The 21,909-nt window shown below is 45.6% G+C and overlaps 1 protein-coding gene across 1 annotated transcript in view; it reads left to right on the top strand.

Annotated features, from left to right (window-relative positions):
* The window catches only part of NIBAN1 (niban apoptosis regulator 1), a 56,875-nt gene that overhangs the window by 22,040 nt on the left and 12,926 nt on the right, over positions 1-21,909 (top strand). Inside the window, exons 2-6 of the mRNA XM_066324674.1 lie at positions 5,220-5,350; positions 6,417-6,548; positions 7,288-7,402; positions 8,832-8,996; positions 20,959-21,074. Of these exons, the coding sequence (XP_066180771.1) occupies positions 5,220-5,350; positions 6,417-6,548; positions 7,288-7,402; positions 8,832-8,996; positions 20,959-21,074 (659 nt within the window). The remainder of the gene's footprint in view (positions 1-5,219; positions 5,351-6,416; positions 6,549-7,287; positions 7,403-8,831; positions 8,997-20,958; positions 21,075-21,909) is intronic.

Genomic DNA, 21,909 nt, shown 5'->3' with positions numbered 1-21,909 from the left:
CAGTACTGACCTCCAGCTTTCAGGGCTGGATGTTATCTACAATTTCAGACGTTTACCTCAATCAAAGTTGTGTTTTCCTTGGACTTGGGATGAAGTTGGCCCAGGAGCTGAACACTGGAATTACTTTGTTAACTCATTTTGATTCTACCTTGATGAGATAAGAGAATAAGACTGTGTTTATGGATAGAAAAATGGATGAATGGATGGATGGACAGTAGTAATTGTAAAATTCAGTTTGCATTAAGGCATACAGTATATATATAGATTAACTGGTTTCTAGTTTAACATTTAAAAGCATGTCCCCAGTTTTGGGTTACATCCTGGCTTGTGAAGCACTCTGTGGGTATGATCAGCTGATCATTTTAGATTGTTTTCTGACAGCTTTGCTCATGGCCTGGTAGAGGAAATAAGACCAAGTGATTTGTTCCTCTTCTGTCTCTACTCTAGTTGTTTGAAGTGGTGGGTGTACTGACATTCAGCACATACAGCACCTATTTCTTTTAGTTTTGTCCAGGATTTGTTTTTGTACAGCAAATCATCTACGTTCTTACATTCACGTCCCCTGGGACTTAAATGGTGTAAGAATGTACATCAGCCCCCAGACCTCCAAAGAGATTTGTATCACTGAGAGGGGTATATTTTGAAAACCCTTTCCAAAAGATGCTGAGTGCAGGCAGTTGTGCTGTGAAGGGGAAGGATTGTGAACATTTTCCTACTCTTGGAAGAGTCATCTTACTGCCAAACACCAATATTTAAGTGAAATAGCTTTTATGGCAGGTCCTTCCCTCTTTCCATTCTTAACTTCCAAGTGGCTGAAGTTCTGCGAGTGTGAGCAATCACTCTCTTGTACACCAGCCAAAAAGTTATTGTTTTCTGACCTTTTTTTCCCCAAGTTTTCCTGACCTGCACCTGGACTGGCCACGTGGCAACATGTTGAGAACAGGGAGATGTGGCAGGGCGAGCTAGATAGGCTGCACTGGGAGCCAGTAGCTAAACCAGGAGGAATTCATTTCTTGGGAGAACTTGCTGAAGAGTGCCCCTGTTTGAAAAAGGTGTATGTCAGTTATTTCAATAAAAACAGTGAAACCCCCACTATAAAGTTGGGTATTTGAGGCCATTCTGTGGGCCTGATGACTTGGAGTTGCATGCAAGTGTCCAACATGGGTGACACAATTAAGGTCAAAGGCAGGGGAAAAGCAAGGAAAAATAATCTGGGGGGTGATTACTGATTTCCAGGGGGGCAACAGGTAGATGTTTCTCAGTGCAGTGACATTTGGTTTTAGTCTTAAAAGAGATATCATAACTCATGCTAAAGTTTAGTGGTCATGTGCAGGGGCAGCTCTGCAGAGTGGGAGATGCATCATGAAGCATCAGCAAAGTTTATTCTGGAGCAGGATAGCAAAGGAGGAACACTCAGCAAAGGAGGAACAGACTCTTGCCATGTTAATTTGATGGAAACCCTTCCACCTTCATCACAGTTGTCTTTTCCTGTTGGTAATTTTGGTTCATGGAATCGCAGAATATCCCAAGTTGGAAGAGACCCACAGGGATCAATCACTGAGTCCAACTCCTGGCCCAGTACAGGAGGTTGCATGCAGGCTCCTCCTGGAGCTGGTCAGACTCCTCATTCTCCTAGGATAAACATCCCAGCTGCTGGGATCCAGATCCCATTTATATGGGCTGAAGCTGTCTTGTTGCCAGACCAGCCAAGTGGGAGCTTTGGCCGTGCTCCATATAAACAGCTCTGACTAAGCCAGCCGCACTAAATTTGGAAAAGAATTAGGGGAACTCATTTTTAAACTGCCCTCGAGTATTTTATCTCCAGTTGCCCCATGTTATCTTTTCCTGGGAAGAGTTTCTGTTACTCAGGACTGTTTCCATCACGTTTATTTTCAGATAGTGCATTTTTATTTTCTGTAAACCAAAAGAGTTTAAAGATCCATTGAGGAGCAGTGGATCAAGAGTCTGTCTGCTTCTCTTCCCACCTTCAGGTAGCACTGCATTTCCTGTTCAGCTGAGCCCTGCAAGGCCAGATCCTCATGAGGTGTCACTCACAACCTCATCAAATAAACTTTTCTTCTAATTTTAAGAGGGAGGAATATTATTAATGCAAAGCTCCTTTGCAACAAGTAGTGTGAAGATCAGAAGAAACAGCCAGAAACATTTGCCTCTTGATTCATGTTTTGGTTTGTCATATAGTCTGCACATAAAAACTACATCATCAGTGTCCTATTTCTGATGTATATGTTGTGAATTGCAAGGTTTCTTTCCCTTTCCCTTCAGTCATCATATGGTGCTTTAAGCTGATCTAAGCAGTACTGACAGTGAAAAATGACACTTCTGAGGCCATTTAGCCTTAATTGAAAGACTTTGCCAAAATTACAGGTATTTCCCGTGATTGTTGCAAGTTTTTTCCCAACACCAGAATTTTATTCTTTGTCCCACTTCCTCTACAAACTTCTACTGCAGGATGCAGGCAGTAGTCAAGTGAGGTGCAGTGTCCCAGAGCCCAGTCTAACAGATTAAGAGGATGATGCGAGCTGGAAAAGAAAAAGCCACAGTGCAAAACAGGGGCAAACCCTGAGCAGGAAACTCCACTGGGGCTGGGGCCAACAACATCCTACTGCTGGCTGGGACCAGGAGGAAAAAAAAATGCTACAAAGAAGGTTTTGGGAAACCTTGTCCTTATTTGGAGAGTAAGTCTATGCCTCTGCCCAAAGCAGGCTAGTTTTGTAAGGCTCTAGCAGCACCATATCCTGCTATTATACCCAAGCACATCCTATAATCAGTATGTCTCTAAAAAATCCATCTTATAACTGAAGATACGGAGTTCAGATTGTCACCGGGTGCTGTCTCACTAGTAACTCTGGGAAAGCCTTACATAAGTGGTTGTAGGCGAATCCGCGGACGGCTGGGACAAGGAATTTTGCCAACCTGTATATTCTAGAACGTGTGGTTTTATTGCAAGGGTCGTGGGTAAAAGGGCCTTGCCTTCAGCCACCAGCCTTGGCTGGAGGGGAGTCCCAAAGAGAGAGGGAGAAAGAACAGGAGGATGAGAGCTGAGAGAGAAGGGAGTGAGAGAGCAAAGGGCAGGGGGAGAGAGCAGGAGTAGGGGGAAGAGGAAGGGTAAGAGAGCGAGGTCCTTGTTACAATACATTATATCTCCTTTTGTGATGAATATTCTAATTTTCAGTGACCAACCAACACAAGACACAAAATCCTATAGAATCTACATACAGCCTATAAGAACTACTATATTACCATACTGTGTTATATTTTAAACTCTAAAAACTACTCTTTAAACTTTTGTTTTGCTACATTGACCTTTGGATCCCTTAGCCAGCAGAACGGTGTTGTTCAATCAAAAGGGATTCTCCTTCAGCTAGCTAGGCTATTGTTTTCAGGTTATATAGTAACTAAGACTCAGTATCCTACAACTCAAAGTCAGCTTTCATTTCTATTCCAATTATAGGTTTCATACTTTCAGAATCTTTTTCTAAGCAATCATATTTATAAGGTTTCCCTGATTCATCTTCCCCAACAAGTGGTGAATTGACTCTGCTTCTGACATCCCTCCTGCTGAGTGGGATGGCTGTGCCAACGCTGAGCCGGCTCCTCCCTGCACCTGGAGAGGGCTCCAGGGCATCACGTCTGTCTCCCAGTGCTGGTGTGGGACTGGAATGGGGCAGCAGTGGAGCAGAAGGGCTTCCAGTTCAGTGGAAGGCAGTGATCACATTGGTGCTTACGAAGGAGAAGGCCCCAGCTCACCCCTCTGAGCTGGTTACACAGGAGTGGCTGGAATGAAATGTGGTGTTATGGAATGGAAGCATTGGCATTGCCCCTGAACTTGGGGGCTGTGTCTTATTCTGCATCACACTGGAAATTCACCTGAAGAAACAGAGGAGCTTGTATGTAGGTTTGTCTTTTCATGCCACCTCTGTGTTAGGAAATTAGGGAGTAATTCACAGAATCCCACAATGGTTTGGGTTGGGAGGGATCTTCAAACCCATCCAGTCCCACACCCTCCCATGGGCAGGGACATCTCCCACTAAACCAGATTGCTCCTTGTCCCTGGCCTTGAACACTTCCATGAATTCCATTTCAGGAATGCTGTGTGACAGTCCTGGTCTAGGAGTCCATATAAAGGCATTAAGAAGTCTTAGTTCAGGAATTTTCTTTTTTTTTTTTTTTTTTTCTCATACAGAAAATATGATGTTTACCCCCCACCCCAAGCAGAACAAAATGAAATTTTGAAAGCATCAAAGTTGCTTGAGATGTGAAATTTCTCTGTTGTATGCTCAGAAAACGCCCTTTAGCATGAAACACCCTATTTCCAAGAAGAAAGGGATCTCTCCAGTATCCAGGATGTTTGGGATGCTCTCTAGATCATAGGCCAGGTTCTGGTTTTTGCATTGCTACAGACTCTTTCAGTCACATATTATGCACATGTCTTTAATTTTAGCTTCACTTCCCCATCTGCAAAGCACCATTATTTCTTTAGTAGGGTTAATGAGTTAATTGCTTGTAAATTGTTTTAAGATTCTCAGAAGTGAGACCTCAGTGTGTTTATTGCTGTTGCTGCTACCCGTGAGATCTTGATCACAGCGAGACAATACCAGATTAGTGTTTATTGCAGCATGACTGAGGATATGTTTACATTAAAACAACGATGAGACTGTAGTGCCCAAGCCAGTGTTTTTCTGGACAAATTCTCTATGAATGCATCTCCAACGGTTTCCTGATCTGTGCAGGAGTGGCCCTTGGTACCCTCAGGAGTTCCTTCTCATGGAATCATGGAATGGTTTGGGTTAGATAGACCTTAAAGCCCCTCCACGGGGCAAGGACACCTTCCACTAGCCCAGGTTGCTCCAAGCCCCACTCAGCCTTGAACACTTCAGGGATCCAGGAGCAGCCACAGGTTCTCTGTGCCAACCTGTGCCATGGCCTCACCACCTTCACAAGGAAGAGTTCCTTCGCAATACCCCATCTAAACCTACTCTCTGTCCGTGGGAAGCCATTCCCCCTCATCCTGTCACTCCATCCAGTCTCTCTCCATCTTTCTTGTGGGCTCCCTTTGGGAGGTCACTGTTAGGTGACCCTGGAACTGCCTCTTCTCCAAAGAGAAGAATTTGGATCGCTGGTGAGAAGTGCCTTGGTTCTGTGTTACGGGTTGTGAAGCCACGTACATGAAATACATTTAAATCTCTGTTTCACCTCAGGGAAAACAGAGGCCACCATCAAGAACTTCAGCCCCCACTACCGCCGCCAGTACGCCGTGGCTTTCTGCAGGCATGTGCAGGAGGAGCTGGAGCAGCACCGCCACTCCCAGTCCCGCTTCCTGAAAACCAGGGTAGGAGTTTGAACCTGCACAGAAGTTTGCATGTGCAGATGGTGGATTTGGGTCATTGTGGTTTGAGATGGAAAAGCTGCATCTGGCTGCAGGTTTGAAGTTTTATTTTTGAAAAGTCATCTTTATTTTGGTCTTGTTTATTGGTTTATCATGGCACGAGGAGAACCATGACATGAGTTACTGGTACAAGGAGTTGGACATTTGGACAAAACTGGTTCCTTCTTGCTGGTTGCAAGGTTCTTCAAAATCTAGGGACAGAGATCATACTTTCAGGGAAGAGATTATGTAGGAAACATAATTAATCCTGTCATCCATGGCTCAGGGTTCTCTAAAGAAGATGGCAATAGTTCCCTCTGTGGAGTGAACTATGGAAAGCTGATTTTATTAGAGGGGAGACAAAAAGAGAGACAAAAATCTCATTATTAGAGGAAAATGCAGAGAACCAGTCTGCAACATTAGGAAGATACAAATGTAAATGTTCTGAACATACTGGAAATCATGGGTTTCCAATGCTCTTGAAATGAGTGGTAAAGCAGTGAGGTGGGATATTAGGAGATCTGTGTCTTTTCAGAAAGGTGTATATCAGTTACTACAGCACAGATGCAAAAGTCTTACAAAGAAATGGGAAAGAATTTACTATATTATAGTAAAACCCTACTTTTCATATCAATGAAATATTGACATTATCTAGTGGAGAATGGGAGGTGGTGAACTTCAAGTCATCCTGCAGAGGTTGGAACTAGATGATCTTTAAGGTCTCTTCCAACCCAGACCACTGTAGGAATCTCTGATCTTGCATTCAGCTTGTCAGCTGAAAGGTAAATAAATCTGTCTCAGAAATCTGGCAGTTTTGGAAGGCAGAGCTCTTCTGCTGCCTTCTCACCTTGGCTACAAGAATTTTCTTGTGTCTGTAGAACCTTCTGAAATCAGAGATGTGTATGACTCCAAATTGCATTTGAAGGCTCAAAAGCCCTCAGAGCAGCATTATGGAAATGTAGAAATAAAAGCTTCAATATGGTCAGTGGTGCAGAGGATGAGTCTCAAATGTCACCAATTGTCCCTGTAGCCCACGGGGGAAGCTGGGACAGTTCTGTACGAAGCAGAGCTGCTGCACTTCGCTGAGGACCTGAAAAAGTGGAAGGACAGATACGTCGTGATCAAAAATGACTACACTGTGGATTGCTTTGAGAGCAAAGAGGTGAGTGCTGCTTCTGCAGAGCTGCTTGTACACTCCCAGATAAAGCAACAGCAAGTGGATTTGCTGCTGCTGCTTTGCCTTCAGCAATAGGAGGTGAAACCTTGTCCTCGTCAGGGTGTCTCCAGTGGAAGCCCCACAGGGATGGCTGAGGGGACAGCCAAATGCCCTGCCTTGGCCAGATACGTCAGCAAGAGCTAACAAATCCTTTTAACAGCACTTGAACCTTCCTGTGCCTGTCCCAGAACCCTTCTCATCTGTACATCCCTGTAATACATCCCTGTGCTCCTGCAGTTGGATCTGAAGTAGCAGGGTTTGGGCGGCTCCAGGCTGACTACAGTGGAGGTTTTTCCCTGGAAGCTGCCATAGTCAAACTAGTCCTGGCTGACAAATCCAACAAATTTGGCTCAGGAGAAAATCCCATCCTTTTTTCCTCCCTTCCATCTCTCATGTCTCACCACAGCAGATGAGCACTGAGAGGATATTTTCAAACATGTTTTTTACATTTTACCATGTTTTAGGTATGACATGCCTAGGGCACTTTTCCAAAATTCATCCTGACAAAAAGATTCTCCCTTTGGGCAATATCACCATGCATTAAAATCATAGAATATCCTGAGTTGGAAGGAACCCACAAGGATCATGGAGTCAGCTCCTAGCTTTGTCAGTGAATTGTGTATTATATGTTTTCTCTCTCTTTAAATCTCTATTTGACAATACTTCTTCTCTGTTGATTTTCCAGGCCTACCAGAAGGGAGCCAGCCCTAAATACCATGTTCTTCCTGCAGGAGGCAAAGTCCTGACTTCAGAAGAAGATTACAATTTGCTGTCTGATAAGCATTTTCCAGACCCTGTTGGTAAGTCCTGCTCAAAGCTTAACTGCCAAAGCCCAGGCTCTGTTCCTTACTCTGTCCTGGGAAGGCTTTCAGGCTCCAGTTTAAAATAGGGTGGCCGAAGATGCCCACAGCCCTTTTCCCAAGTTCAATCACAGCTCCAGAGTGAATGAACAAAGCAGATGCTGTAAGCCAACACTCAGAGAAATGCTGGCTCCCTTTCTCCCCAGTATACCGGCACAAAGCTGCTGGAAGCTCTGAAGAAGCAGGGCAGGAACCACAGCACCATTGTTCCCGGGCTTTATTAATATTCCTGGTTTATTTGTTTCCATTTTTAGATGCCAGCTGTCTGTGTTGACTCACAGCTGATAATAAGTCCCACAGAGAGGGCAGGAAGGTGGCTGATGCTGAGTTTGTTGTTTCTGGGCCAGGAACTGCTGTGGTCCTGCCTGCCCCCCCTCCACCAAGATGGAGAAAATTCAGGCTTTACAGAAGCAGGTCTCACACTGTACAGTCAGATTGGGAGAATGGGATGCCCTATAACGAAAGGGATAAAGGCAACTTAAAGACAAGGATTTATTTTTTGAGTCCTTTAAATCCTTAGGATTTAAAAGTTAGGTGCCTTCTCACACCCTTTCCCAAGAACAGGGTGGTCAGAGGGGCTTGGAGGTGTCCTGTGTGTGTCACCACAGCTCTGCAGCAGCTGGAATTGAGTGATGTGGAGCACCTCAAGGGTGCGCATGGGATTCCCACGACACTCCCTTCAAAAAGAGCATCACTTCATCTTTATGGCCATACTCCCCATGTGTGTGGTGCTGAAGACCCTCTGAAGTGAACCTCTTGTGTCTGGGCTATCAGTTGCATGTCAGTGACTCCAGATTGGGTTTGGTCATCCCTAAATGTGCTGTCCAGCATCCCCTGTGTGCAGGGACATGGGGCAGGTGGGAGCTGGAGGTACTTGGTGCTTTCTTTACATCACCTGCAAGGGCTTGAAGTGACAGTTTCAAGGGCAGTTGTGTGTGGAAGTCCTGGAACCAGGGAAAGCACTGCTGTTCCAACATGGGTTATTTAATGCAGTTTATTTCTAGAAGAAAGTCCATATACTCCTAAATGCTCTTTATATGGACCAGACCAGAGCTCCCCACTAATTACTTATCTGCCATGAAAACCATTTCCCTAGCAGCTGCAATCCGATGAAATAGTTCCTTTGAAATTTTGCCAAAACCAGATTTTTGCCACCTTGAATACAAAGCGAGAAGCCATCAGCAAGTTGCTGTGGTGTAAGGCTGAGAGGTGGTTGATGCCAGTGGACTGTGCCCATCCCAGCCGTGTCCCCCTGTCCTCTGTGCCCAGTCACCCGGACTGGGAAGGAGATTAACCTCCTGGCAAAGGTCTGGCACAGGGCCAGCCCCGAGGAAATCTGCAGCCCCCAAGCAGAGGTGTTTTTGTGCAGGCTCAAGTGAGGAGGCAGCTGTGGCCTTCGTTCCCCTCCCGAAGGAGTTCCCGGTGTACCTGTGGCAGCCCTTCTCCCGGCACAGCTACTACTGCTTCCCGGAGCCAGGGGCACAGAGACGCTTCAGCGCCGTGCTGGGGGACTGCGTGCGGCATTCCAACCGCGGTGAGTGTGGGATGGGACTGTGTGGGACATTCCAACCGCGGTGAGTGTGGGATGGGACTGTGTGGGACATTCCAACCTCGGTGAGTGTGGGATGGGACTGTGTGGGACATTCCAACCTCGGTGAGTGCGGGATGGGACTGTGTGGGACATTCCAACCTCGGTGAGTGCGGGATGGGACTGCGTGCGGCATTCCAACCGCGGTGAGTGCGGGATGGGACTGTGTGAGACATTCCAACCTCGGTGAGTGCGGGATGGGACTGTGTGGGACATTCCAGCCATGGTGAGTGTGGGATGGGACTGTGTGAGACATTCCAACCGCGGTGAGTGCGGGATGGGACTGTGTGGGACATTCCAGCTGTGGTGAGTGCAGGATGGGACTGTGTGGGACATTCCAACCGCGGTGAGTGCGGGATGGGACTGTGTGCGGCATTCCAACCGCGGTGAGTGCGGGATGGGACTGTGTGCGGCATTCCAACCGCGGTGAGTGCGGGATGGGACTGTGTGGGACATTCCAACCGCGGTGAGTGCGGGATGGGACTGTGTGGGACATTCCAACCGCGGTGAGTGCGGGATGGGACTGTGTGGGACATTCCAACCACAGTGAGTGTGGGATGGGACTGTGTGAGACATTCCAGCTGTGGTGAGTGTGGGATGGGACTGCGTGCGGCATTCCAACCGCGGTGAGTGCGGGATGGGACTGTGTGGGACATTCCAGCTGTGGTGAGTGCGGGATGGGACTGTGTGGGACATTCCAGCCATGGTGAGTGTGGGATGGGACTGTGTGAGACATTCCAACCGCGGTGAGTGCGGGATGGGACTGTGTGCGGCATTCCAACCGCGGTGAGTGCGGGATGGGACTGTGTGGGACATTCCAGCTGTGGTGAGTGCAGGATGGGACTGTGTGGGACATTCCAACCGCGGTGAGTGCGGGATGGGACTGTGTGGGACATTCCAGCTATGGTCAGTGTGGGATGGGACTGTGTGGGACATTCCAGCTGTGGTGAGTGCAGGATGGGACTGTGTGGGACATTCCAACCGCGGTGAGTGCGGGATGGGACTGTGTGGGACATTCCAACCGCGGTGAGTGCGGGATGGGACTGTGTGGGACATTCCAACTATGGTGAGTGCGGGATGGGACTGTGTGGGACGTTCCAGCCATGATGAGTTTATTAACAGAAGTGGTTACTGGTGAATGGTTTTTAGGCTGTCACTTTAGTCTCCTGGTCATCAGCTTCATCCCATTGCCCTCAGACAGCTTTCTCCTGCTGTCCTCCCTGGATCATTCCCGACTGCTATCTCTTTTTCCTTTGTCTCCACTGCCAAAGGCATTCCTGATTTCCTTTGGGACTCCATTCCCATGAGGAAAACACACATGACTGCATTTCTAGGCCATTTCCTAAGATGTGCAGTTACTTGTGTGGTGCCCAGGAGTGGTTGATTTGAGGGGCCTTGCTCACAGGAAATGTGGGATTCCCGATCCCGATGCTATCCAGGTGGTGTACACACCCCATTCCTGGTCCCAATGCTGGGCAGGTGTTGTATAATCCCTGACTGCATTCCCAGTGCTATCCAGGTGGTGTACAGTGCCCTGACACTCTGGACTTGGCTCCTCACCGAGGTTTGGGAGGGAGATGGGGACACAAACAAGTTTTCCTGGCACTCCATTACTTGAAGCCTCTTCATGATGTTTGGGGATTTTAATTTCTCTCCTGGAACAAGTGTAATGGGTTTGACATAGCTTTTGGCAGCCTGATTTTTCCTTAAAGTTCAGCACATCACTCTAGGGGCCAATCCTGAACTGGCAGAAGCTGGGTTTAGATGACCTAAGAGGTCTTTTCCATCTCCAAAGCCTGCAAGTCTGCACTTCATTATATTTCATGTGGCTTAGCTATTGCTCATTTATGCATCTGTTCCAGGATTTATCCCTCTCAGCTTTTCCTGTGGTCCAGTTTTTATCTGACAGACAATGCCTCAATGCTCATCCTTACTTCTGACCAATGGGAGGAGAAGCAGATAAAGACAGTCTGGATTAGGGTCTACTATTGTACCAGGAAAAGAGTTTGAACAGGGAAGGAGGAGCCCCTTTTATGTGGATTTCTTACAGTTATGTTAGCCCCCTGGAGATCTAGGTGCTGCAAGTGGAAAAATGATCACTGGCAAGCACCTCAGTAACCTGAACTCTGCCCTTAGAGAGAATTTTTTCCCAAAGACTTCTTATTGATTCCTATTCACTAGCACATCACTGAAAAAATATTAGTTTATTAATACTTTTTAAAGTCTTTTTTGCAAACACTTCTGCTGACAAAACCAGGTGTGTGAGTAATCTTACAAAGTTACAGCTATGTGCAGCAGAACACTGGGTAATAAGGATTGTGGTAGAAAATTTATTAAAAAATAGTTGAAAATAGAAAAGAACTGTGAAAAATCCTTCATGGCTGGTCGTGAAATGTAATTTAGTGGCATAAGGAGCATGGACCAAGGCAACATTCATTCCATCTCTTCCCAAAGTGCCGAGTTCCCATTTACCAGGGCAGATTTGGCAAGGGCAGAACAAAGACAAATGTCATGTCTGATCAGAAGTAGCCTTTCTGTCCCTGCTGTGATCTGCCACTCCTGGAAAGGAATGTACTGCACTGGGCTTTAGCCAAGGACTTGGAGGAGTTTGAGGCTACAGTGTGTTTTATTTCTCCCAGGAAGCAGAATTAAACACAGAAAGCTGGAGTGAATCAGTGCTGGGAGCCGCCCTGGCATTCAGCTGCTTCCTGTCTCCAGAGTCTCTCTGGTATAAATGCCCAGCCCAGCCTGTGTTTCTGGGGTTTCTGGGCAGAGCAAAAGTGTTGGGATTTAGTGAGCACCACTAGGAAATGGCATGCAGATGTTTGGAGTGTGGGCTGTTGTGTTGTTCCCCTCTCGACTTTGCTCTTGTCTTTGCCCTTCATACTCATTGATGAGGGCTTGGTGGTTTGAGGAGACAGTGATCACCTTCAGCAGCAATGGAACATGAAGATCAAATGCTTTTTGGGTTTTAATTTGTGAGGTGGTGTGATTAGGGCTAATTAGTGAGAAGACAAGTACCCAGGGAGCAGCAGAGGAACCCAAACAGCCTGGTGGGTCCATAGAGGGGACTGCTGACTGTTCTCTGCTGCTTCTGGGGAGCCTGTCCTTCCCAAGTGTCTCTGCAGGTCAGACCACCAGCAGTGTAGGATTTTTAAAATTCCTCAGCTTTTTAAAGAAGCTGTGCTTGAGTTTAGGTGCGTGGAGGACGCCGTTTAGCATTTTCCTCCAATTTCCTAAGCTGCTTCTGCCAGGTTAGATGGGGGTGGCAGGCAGCATGGGATTCCTTGGTTTGCCTCATCTCCATGATCCACTTTGATCCATGGTCTGGACTTACCTAGTTCCATCTTGCTCCCTGTTTCCTTAGTGAAATGCTGAGAAATGCACACCTCAAATTTGGGGGGAATCTGCTGCTGAAATGGCCACCTAGCCCCCAGTGGGGATGTTCTATCGGTCCCACAATGGCAACAGTGAGGGGAAGGCTCAAAATATTCACAGGGCTCTAATATTAGCTATTCCCCAGGTTTTCATCCTTTATGTTTGCATGCTTTGAAAATCAGACTGAAGTTTCTTCTAAGTACTTCTTGAATTACTTGGATTTTTAAGAGGTCTTCTTGCTTCCTATATGAGTTTAACTCAGTATTTGCTGCTAGAAGTGGAGAACCCACTTGGTGCTGGGATAGAGGGAAGTCTGCGTGATGAGAAGGAAATGACAACTAGCTCATTCTGGAAGACACTGAGTTTCACTTCATGATTTTGGTTTTTTCATCTGGTTTGACTTCACGTCCACATCTTGACAATCACCCTCCTGACAACAGGAAGCTGAGAGACTTTCAAAACCATATCCTGTCATCTCCCATTTCAACAGAAACAACATCAAAAATTATTTTGAGCAATAAATATATTAAAGAAGTCTAATAATATACATTAGGCAAGAGAGAAAAACAGAACCTCTTTTAGGGCAGATTTTTTTATCTCTGTCTCTGACTTCCAGGGTTGCCATTATCGGTGTCTGCATTTCCTTTTTCAGCCCTGAATTGATCTGACAGTTGTTTTTCTCATAGTTGTTTCTAATTTTCCTATGTTACATGTCTCTAGTACCTCTATATGACTCAGCCACTCTTGGACTAGAATTCAGAATAATTCCAGGAGCACTGATAAAGGTTGAGAAGCTGACAGGAAATCCTTGAGCTGAGGTATGAACGTATCTATGTATCTCTATATACAGAGCAGAGTACTTGTCAGGAGTCCAGATACCACTTTGGAAGGGTTTCTGAGTCTTCATGCCACAAACAGGGTGGCCTTTCTTCCTGGAGAGGGAGATGAAGGGAAGGATTTTCTTGTTGCCTGTTTCCAATGGATGTGGAGGGAGCAATTAAAGGAGAACTGAGGAGGAAATTGCTTTTTATGACATTAAAGAAAAATGGCCTTTTGCACTGGGATGAAAGTGAGGCCTTTTGGAAGGTTAGTGTGGTAATTTGGGGTGGGGAAAAGTACAAATGGAGATAATATTTACCCCTTCATCTACCAAGACTTGTGTCTTGGCTCCTCTCAAGCAGCTGCTGTACTTGGGTTCATTAAATCCCTTTTTGGTTAATAATATGACCATCTGTGATCCACATGAGTGGCTGAGACCGTGGCTGTTCTTTCACACAAGTCACACGAGTTCCAAATAGACTTTAGAAACTGATGTGTAAACATCCATAGGAATATTAGTGTTGTCATAACAGACAAATCCATTTGATGAGGATTGTGGGGTGTTAAAAAAAAAAAAAAAAAACCTCACTAAAACTTTCAGGACATGATAGAGAATATTTTTAATATAATTTAGAATATTTTGTTTGAAATAAGACTATTTCTCCTCTTTCTAGGATGTTTTTGCTCTACAGCATGAGTTCATTCAGTCAGCATAGCTTTTTCCTTTCCTGCCAGCCTGGTTTCCTACACTGTGGTGAGGATTTTCAGTCTGTAGGAGGGACACTCATTCTGAAACATCAAGACGATGAATGTGCTAAAATCATAATTACCATTACATTCTTCCTATCCCTCTCACCTTGGGCTGAATATCATCTTCTTACATACTACCAAGTGTGGGGTGGTGCAGGGGAGCCACTGCCCTGAGCCCACCACCCCAGCCTGTTTTAGGAGCTGTGAAGACCCATTTGTGCAGAGAAAGGTGATGTTCAGAACAATATCAGGTTCTGCAGGAGAGAAATCACAGAATCATGGAATGGTTTGAGTGGGAAGGAACCTCCAGCCATGGACAGGCATACCTTCCTCTATCCCAGGTTGCTCCAAGCCCTGTCCAGCCTGGCCTTGGACACTTCCAGGGATCCAGGGGCAGCCACAGCTTCTCTGGGCACCCTGTGCCAGGGCCTCACCACCATCACAGGGAAGAATTCCTTCCCAGTATCCCATCTAACCCTGCCTTCTGGCAGTGGGAAGACATTCCCTCCCATCCTGTCACTCCATCCCTTGTCCAGACTCCCTCTCCAGCTCTCCTGGAGCCGCTGTAGGTACTGAAAGGCCACAAAAAATTCCCCCTAGAGCCTTTTCTTCTCCAAATTCCCATCTGCTCCAGGAATATAGTAGCTGGTTTGGAAAGCACTTGGAAAACGTCAGAAATATGTGATACGATGATCCTTTGTGTGTGTTTATGCAGTGTTCATTATTTTTTTTTAGACAGTGGAACCCACAGCTGCTGGTCTCCCCGTTGGAGGTTCATTGTGCCCTCTATGGTGCTGCCTTTGAACAGCTCTAATCTGGGTGCTGTGTGCTGATAACCAAACAGTTAACCCTGCTCAGTGTTGGTTTGATGGCCACGGAAGGAACTTGTGCTGCAAAGCTCTATTTGCTATAAATACAGCGTATTCTTACAGGGCTGTATCATGTTTGGAAGTGATCTCATCTAGCTTCTGTTGGTGGTTAGCAGCTTCACACCACGTGCTCTGTGGATAATGTATGTGCCAGCACACTGCTTGCAGGAGGTCCCCAGAGCTGGGAGGTTGATGCCTCACAGGCCCAGAGCACCACTTTGTTCTGTTTGGATGCTAACAACACAGGACAGCATTTTATGAGGGTAAAATGTGTGTCCTTCTATTTAGAGGGTCATTTTCAGCTGCGCTGAAGCCATGTCCCAAGCTCCAGGTAACCTCTCTTTTCTTGAGGTGCAGTTCCTGAGCTTTCCTCATCTCCCCGCATTCAAAGCATCTTCCTTTTCTTACCTGCCATCCTGGTGGGTTGGGACCATTGCTTATTTTTCAGAGACCAGTTTCTACAGTTTAGTTTTGTTGGAGTTGATGGCCATGCCCTTTTTGCCTGCTGTCTGTGGTATCTAAAAAGTCTGTCTAAAAGGTATCACGTGATGGAGCTCACGTGAGCTCTTAGAAAGGGAAATAATTTTTTATCATGCTCATTTATTTTTATTTGAAGAGTGTACCCTAATTGTGGTGCTGGAAGGTTGGCAGAGTGATTCCTTCCCTGCAGGAATGTCTCTTCTTCCCTGATGGTCTCCTGCTGTCCCCACACCAAATCCTTGGGGGCTGGCAGAGTGGGAGGACTATCTTTGGAGTGCCAGTACCACTATCTTGTCTCTTTAGTTGTTTTGGGGTTGTGTATTTTCCTTTATTTTTACCAGCTGTTGTTTTAAAAGAACAAATTTTCAAATTTACAAATTTTAAAATAAATTTTAAAATTAAAAAACCCAACCAATTAGAAGTCAATTATTTTTTAAATTACAGAGTGTGTATAGTGGATAGCAGGGGAAATGCAAGTCTAAATATATACAAAAGAAACAGATGCCAAGGTGAGAGGGGAATGACTTGGAAGGATGAGAAAATTGGGAAAATGTAATTTGCATTTCTTAGCATGACATCTGTTCTCTTGAGGGCAGCAGTGTCTAGTGGAAATAAGAAGGGGTGGAAGCGCCAGCTTTTGAGACTGCACTTCAAATTCCAAATATTTCTTTATCTGCCTCCTACTATCTATTTGTAACATCACAAGAAGGAGAGCCCTGCCCCAATACCTGTACTGAGATTTTTGTGGCCGAGGAAAAGGCTCTATAAATAAAGTGACCAACAAGAAGGGGTTACGAGAGATGCTTTGGCACTGCCTTCACCAGAGCCAGCTCTCCATCAAATAGATGAGGAAGGAAGGAAATAATATTGTGAGACCACCTAAAATCAAATGCAGTTTTTACTCATTTATCATATTCCAAAAATTAATAGTAAGTGACATTCTCCTCCTCAGTGACAGGCCACCAGACTGGCCTCTTTGGTCATCTTCATCGCCTTCCAGTGATTGTTCTCCTGCCTTCTCCACCCTTTCTCCAAAGCCTGTGGTTTTGAATGATTTGAGGGGATATTACTGGGTCCTGCTGTCTTGTAGGAGGGAACTAAAAAGTCATGAGTTTTTTGTATGAGTTGTGAATGTCTTGTATTGGGAAGAGACATTCAAGAGAGCTGCAGTTCCTGAGGCTGGTGGGCCTGAGCCCGGCAAGGCCTGTGGGCTTTGACATGATTATCTCCTACAAAAACAGCCATCACTGCCTGCCACATTGCTTTGATACACAATAGTTACCTGCAGGAAGAATTCCAGGTTGATATAAATGATATTCCCTGTGTGCAGAATCTGGCTGGGACGCTGCAGGAAGCAGATGAAGCCAGGGTGGATTGCTCCTGTGTTTTGGTGGTCACATGAAGGGCGTTATGTCAGAGTCAGCATTTCTTTAATTAAAACATGTGCTCTGTGAGCTCAGACTTCTGGATTCTGGTATAACACTTGTTCAGCTGTGTCTTTGGGCCTCAGCCTCGTGTGAAATGTCAGCCAAAAGGCTGAGGTTATTCTTTGTGGTGGAGCTCACTTTGGTAAAGCACTTTATCCACAGTTGATATTCCCCTCCACTGTTACTTCACTGTTACTGAGTTCAACCATTAACCCAGCCATGTTCACCACTAGTGCCACTAGTGACAGTTATTGTTCAGAGGGACAGTTTAAATGGGATGTTGAAATAATCACTTTTTAACAGCTATGCCAGTGTTATAAAGGCATCTTCCTTTGCTTGTAATTAAAAATATCATCGTTTGAGTGATGAAACCTTCTCACCAGCAACCCCAAGGCAGTGGTGTGCAGTACAGACAGATGCACAGTTTGAACTGGAATGTTCAAATGCAGATTTCATATTATCTGGATTTGCTGGAAATCCCATTTGAGCCAGAGGCAGCTGGAACATTCAGCCTGTCTGGTAACGAGGCCCATCTGTAGAAGTTCTTGCACAAAGCTCTCCAGTGTTCTGACTGGTGTAAGGCCAGTTGATCTGTGGCTGTGGATGAGACCAAATCCAAGAGGGCAGTTAATTCCTGCCACTGTTGTTGGACACATGTGAAGTGTTGGTGAGTCACAAATGGGCAGCCTGTCCTGAGGGGCTTTAGCCACATCCATCTCCAAGGATACAGCTATCCTGCCATGGCCAGGGCTGGGAGAATCCACAGGACCTTGGGAAAGAAGATTTGCTCATCACTTCCCAAACATCCATTTTTAAAATGCCAAGGGACAGAAGGAGTATCTCATAGCCCTGGGCACCCCATTAGGAGACTGCCAGTCCCAGGGCAGCCTAACCATGGGAGACAGCTGAGACTGGGAACAGGACCCTCTAAGTTAACTCTTCTGCACCAGGGGCAGGTGCTCTCAGAGGGTGTCCAGTAGCCTGCTCCTCTGGGTATCATTTTGGTGAGTTAAGGTTTGACATAATTATGTTTTTTAAAGGAGAAATTATTCACTGCAGGGAAGGTCCTTCCTTCCCAGAAAGAAGGAGACTCCTTTCTGCAGTCCTGAACAAACTGAGCCATACCATTGAGACATGTGCAAGTGTGGGGAGATTTATAGTCATGGTGTTTCCAGTTGTCCTCCCATCTCCCAAAGTCAAAGGGAGCTTTTTAGCAGTTACTCTTGCATTTATAAAAGGAATCTGCGGTCAGCCATATGTTACTGAAATTGGGCTCTGTGCTTGGATATGTAGAGTCTTTAGGTAGGTTTTCTTTTTAAAAAAATAAACAGAACAAACAGAATTTTTAACCTCCACACATAAGGGATGTTATATTCATTAGCAGTTGGAGAAGGTGCTTGGGTGCTCTTCCAAGTGCAAGGCATCCTGGATTAAGCACACAGTGGGTACCTGTAAAGCCTCACTGGCCTTTTGCTGGAGAACACTCAGTAACCTTCCTGGCTTTGTGTGGGATTAGGGTAGGGAATACTGCAGCCAGCACTGCACCAAGCTGCCCTAAGCTGCTCCCCTCTCTACAACCAGCAGCACACGTGGATCACTCAGTCCAGGCGCCAGGATGGCTGAAGGGAAGCCCCTGTGAGGGCTTGAGGAGAGAGGAGGAGGATCCATGGTGCTTTTCCCTGCTGAAGCCTGGCACCACTGGCCTTTGCCAGCGGCCCCGTTTGCAGCTGCAGCTCTCTGCCGTGGCCCGGAGCCAGCTGTGCCCTCGCACGCCAGCGCGGCTCCCCCGACAGCCCAGCCCTTGTTTCCCTGGCCTTGCTGAGGCTGCCAAGCCACCGCCCTGCTCCAGCCTTCCCATGGACTGCACCATGGGAGGGATGGGCAGAACCCTGCCTCTGCCCCGCTGAGGTCGTGGAGGATGTGCAAGGCAGCTGCTTTCAGCTGCGTACAATTCCCTTTTCTTGAGCCCTGTCCATGAATGTGGTTCTGTCTCGTGTGCCTCGCCAGCAGCTTCTGCACAGCCTGACACTGGATGCATCTACTTGTTCAAAGCCTTAGCACTGAGGCAATCTTTTCCCCCTATGGAAAGTGAGAATGAAATTGCCTAAATTAAGCAATTGTAGCAGCCTTGAAGGATAAAGCTTTCTTTCTGCTTTGGTTTTGTAGCAAGACTGCCGTGATTGTGTTTGTGTCCTGTGTTTACTGGCATAGGAAAGAATGTAGGACTGGGATTTTAGGCACTTACAGCTTGATGTTTTTCCCATGAGCTATTCAAATGAATCACTCTTGGATTTTTAGCACCTTCTTCCCACTGCAGTATGGGTTTGGGGACAGTCAGAACAGAGAGAGAATACTCCCTTGAGCATGGATTTAAAACTTGATGATCTTAGAGGGCAGACTCTTGTCAGCACTGGTGCATCACCATCCCAGCAGGTCCAAGATCCAGCCTCTTGGATGGTCTGTTGTCCCTTTGGGTTAAGAGGGAGCACAGCTGTGAAGGAAGAAAACATGTGAGTCATGATTGGAGGGCTGTGGGAGCTGCAGTTTTCCCTCCCTGCAGCCAAGCTAGGCCCTCTTCTCATCAAAATATCTTGCGCTTAATTTTGAGAGGAGGAAAGTTTTTGAATGCAATGCTCCACCTCAGTTTCTCAGGTGGAACACTCCATTCTTTCATTAAAACCATGGTCAGAGGATATTTTCTCAGCACTGAACAGCCTGACTTACAATTAATACTGGTTTGTGACTTGCTATGACAAATGCTATAAATCCTGGAGGCAGCAGCGAAGGTAGGGTTGGGATTTTACCTGGCTGATTCTTTTTTTGTTTGATCATTGTATGGGCTTGGAGAATTTGTGTGATGTCTCTGGATCTCCAAATATCTGCAGATGAAGAACGCTATCAAGAGAGTGGCACTGAGAGAGCCTTTAGTGCCCCTCAGTGGGTTTTACAAACCTTCCTGCAGTCACTGCAGCCTGGCAAAACTCTGAAAGGGCAAATTCTGACATTTGGCCTCTGCGCAGATCTGAAACCATGCAGCTTTCAAGCAGTTTTCAAGCGCCAAGGATAAAGCCCTGATGGCATTAATTGTAGGTTTCTGTAGCTTTTGTTTTTGTTACAGTGCATACAGGAGATATTTCCAGCATTACTGTGGTGTTAATCCTCCATGTTTCCCATAATTTCTCTAATCCCTGCATTTGTGCAAGACTCCTGTAAAGCTGCTCTCTTGAGCAGTTTTCATGAACAAGCCCAAAGAAGTGTTGCTTGACAAGGAAGGCTTGAGGGCTCACTCCTGACTCTTCTCATCACAATGTTTGTACCTTCTAAAGCAGCATTATTCCCTTTGAGAGAGTCAACATTCTTGTTCTTCACTCCTTTCTTCTCAGAGTGCACAACAGGACTTCAAGGCTGCAGTAGATAATCTTGGAGAGGGGACAATAAGCCTTTGTGGCTTTGTTTTTCCACAAAATAATAATCCTGACGCTCTCATAGTGAAGACACAGCCCTTCAATCCCTGAAGTGTTTGGGGATGGTTTTTTCACTCAGGTTTGCCAAGCACTCACTCTGTTTCGTGTTTTGAGGTCAAGGTGTCCCCAGGCCACTACACTGTTCTCAGGAAGAGCTCCCGTCTGGCAGAAGTGGCCTTGCACAATAACCAGATATTCCAGAGCTCTGGCTGAACATTCCTGAAATACTTAGGGAAATCCACATGATCTTGTCAGGAGTTTTTGTTCTTAACTGGTACAATCATGGTGCTTTCTTTGTTGAGGTCTGTTTTGTTGTATATCCATGAAAAACCATCTTGATAATCAGTTTCTTAACAAAGGAACTAAAATGTTATTGGGGAGTATTAACTCAGGATTTAGCAATTTATCCAATGAGCTGCCTGTTGTTATCATAAACTAAAGAGGAAAAATTCCCAACTGCTGGCCCTGCCACACGCTGCCAGTCTGCCTGTGTGCCACCTTACACTGCTCACAGGTGTAAAGGCAAGGGATGAGCTTTCCTATATGAATGCACTCTAAATCTTAGGGAATGTCCAAGATCTCCAGGCATCTGGGCTTAGTAAATTATTTAAAAAGACCACTGCTAGGTGCGTGTGGAGTGGGAAATGGATCAGAAAAGAATGGTTATTTTTTAAAGGTTATTTCTGGGTAAATCCTTCATGTTACTTTTTGTTTTCTCCAGACTTTCTCAAACAGACCACGTATGAAGTGGAGGCATTCTTAGAGGCCATTCAGTTCTTCCGGCAGGAGAAAGGCCACTACGGAACGTGGGAAATGCTAACTGGCAATGAAAAAGAGGTAAAGGAATATATTCCTGATGGGGTTTTTGACTTTTGGGACTTTGGGTCACTGAGGATAGTGAAAATTATAAATTCTCTTGGCAAAAAAAGGGCATCTTAAAAAAGAAAATTTAGTAGATAGAAATACCTGAGATTTTCAGACATCTCTTACTCATATGTAAGTGTTTGTTCTTTTTAAATAAACACTTCTGGAAAAGAGTCTTGCATAGTAACAGTTACACTTAAACACCAAAAATCTGTGTACTTCAGTTCTGCAGAAATGAAATGCTAAGCCCAAGCTCTGGGTCCATACTTGGGCACCCGGCTTTGGAGCACCCATGGTGGCTGAGATTACCCCACAATCCCACTGGCATCACTCCACATGACTTTTAGTGCATTATTTATAACTTTATAATTTTATATTTTATAATTATAATTTTATAATTATTTATTTACCCTGATTTATAATTTTTTTCCCAAACACTGAGCACTCAGCAGCAAATGTTTACTTGTTTACTTTAGTGCCAGCTGCTGGCTGTTTTCTATGATAAAATCTGGCTTCCCTTTGTTTGTTTTAAGGAACCAGATTATTGTTTTAGAAGAACCCTACTTTTGAAATGCTGAAAAATGTGGAATGTGGAGAAAAATTTATAAACAGTGTCTTTCCCACTGGCATCATGTCAGTGACTGAAGTTCCCAGCTAATGTCTGATAATAAAATCTTTGCTTCAAGGAGGGTTTTGCTCTTCTTCCCTCCTCCCTCATGTTATGGAGCTATTATAAGTGCTAGTTTCATTTTATGTTTTATTTTTCCTATTGCTTGCCAACATCTTACTCATAACCCATATACCTCAA

The sequence above is a fragment of the Sylvia atricapilla genome, chromosome 9 (genome assembly GCF_009819655.1).
Source record: "Sylvia atricapilla isolate bSylAtr1 chromosome 9, bSylAtr1.pri, whole genome shotgun sequence".
In the NCBI taxonomy this organism is placed as follows: domain Eukaryota; kingdom Metazoa; phylum Chordata; class Aves; order Passeriformes; family Sylviidae; genus Sylvia; species Sylvia atricapilla.
This window is presented reverse-complemented; position numbering and strand designations above follow the sequence as displayed.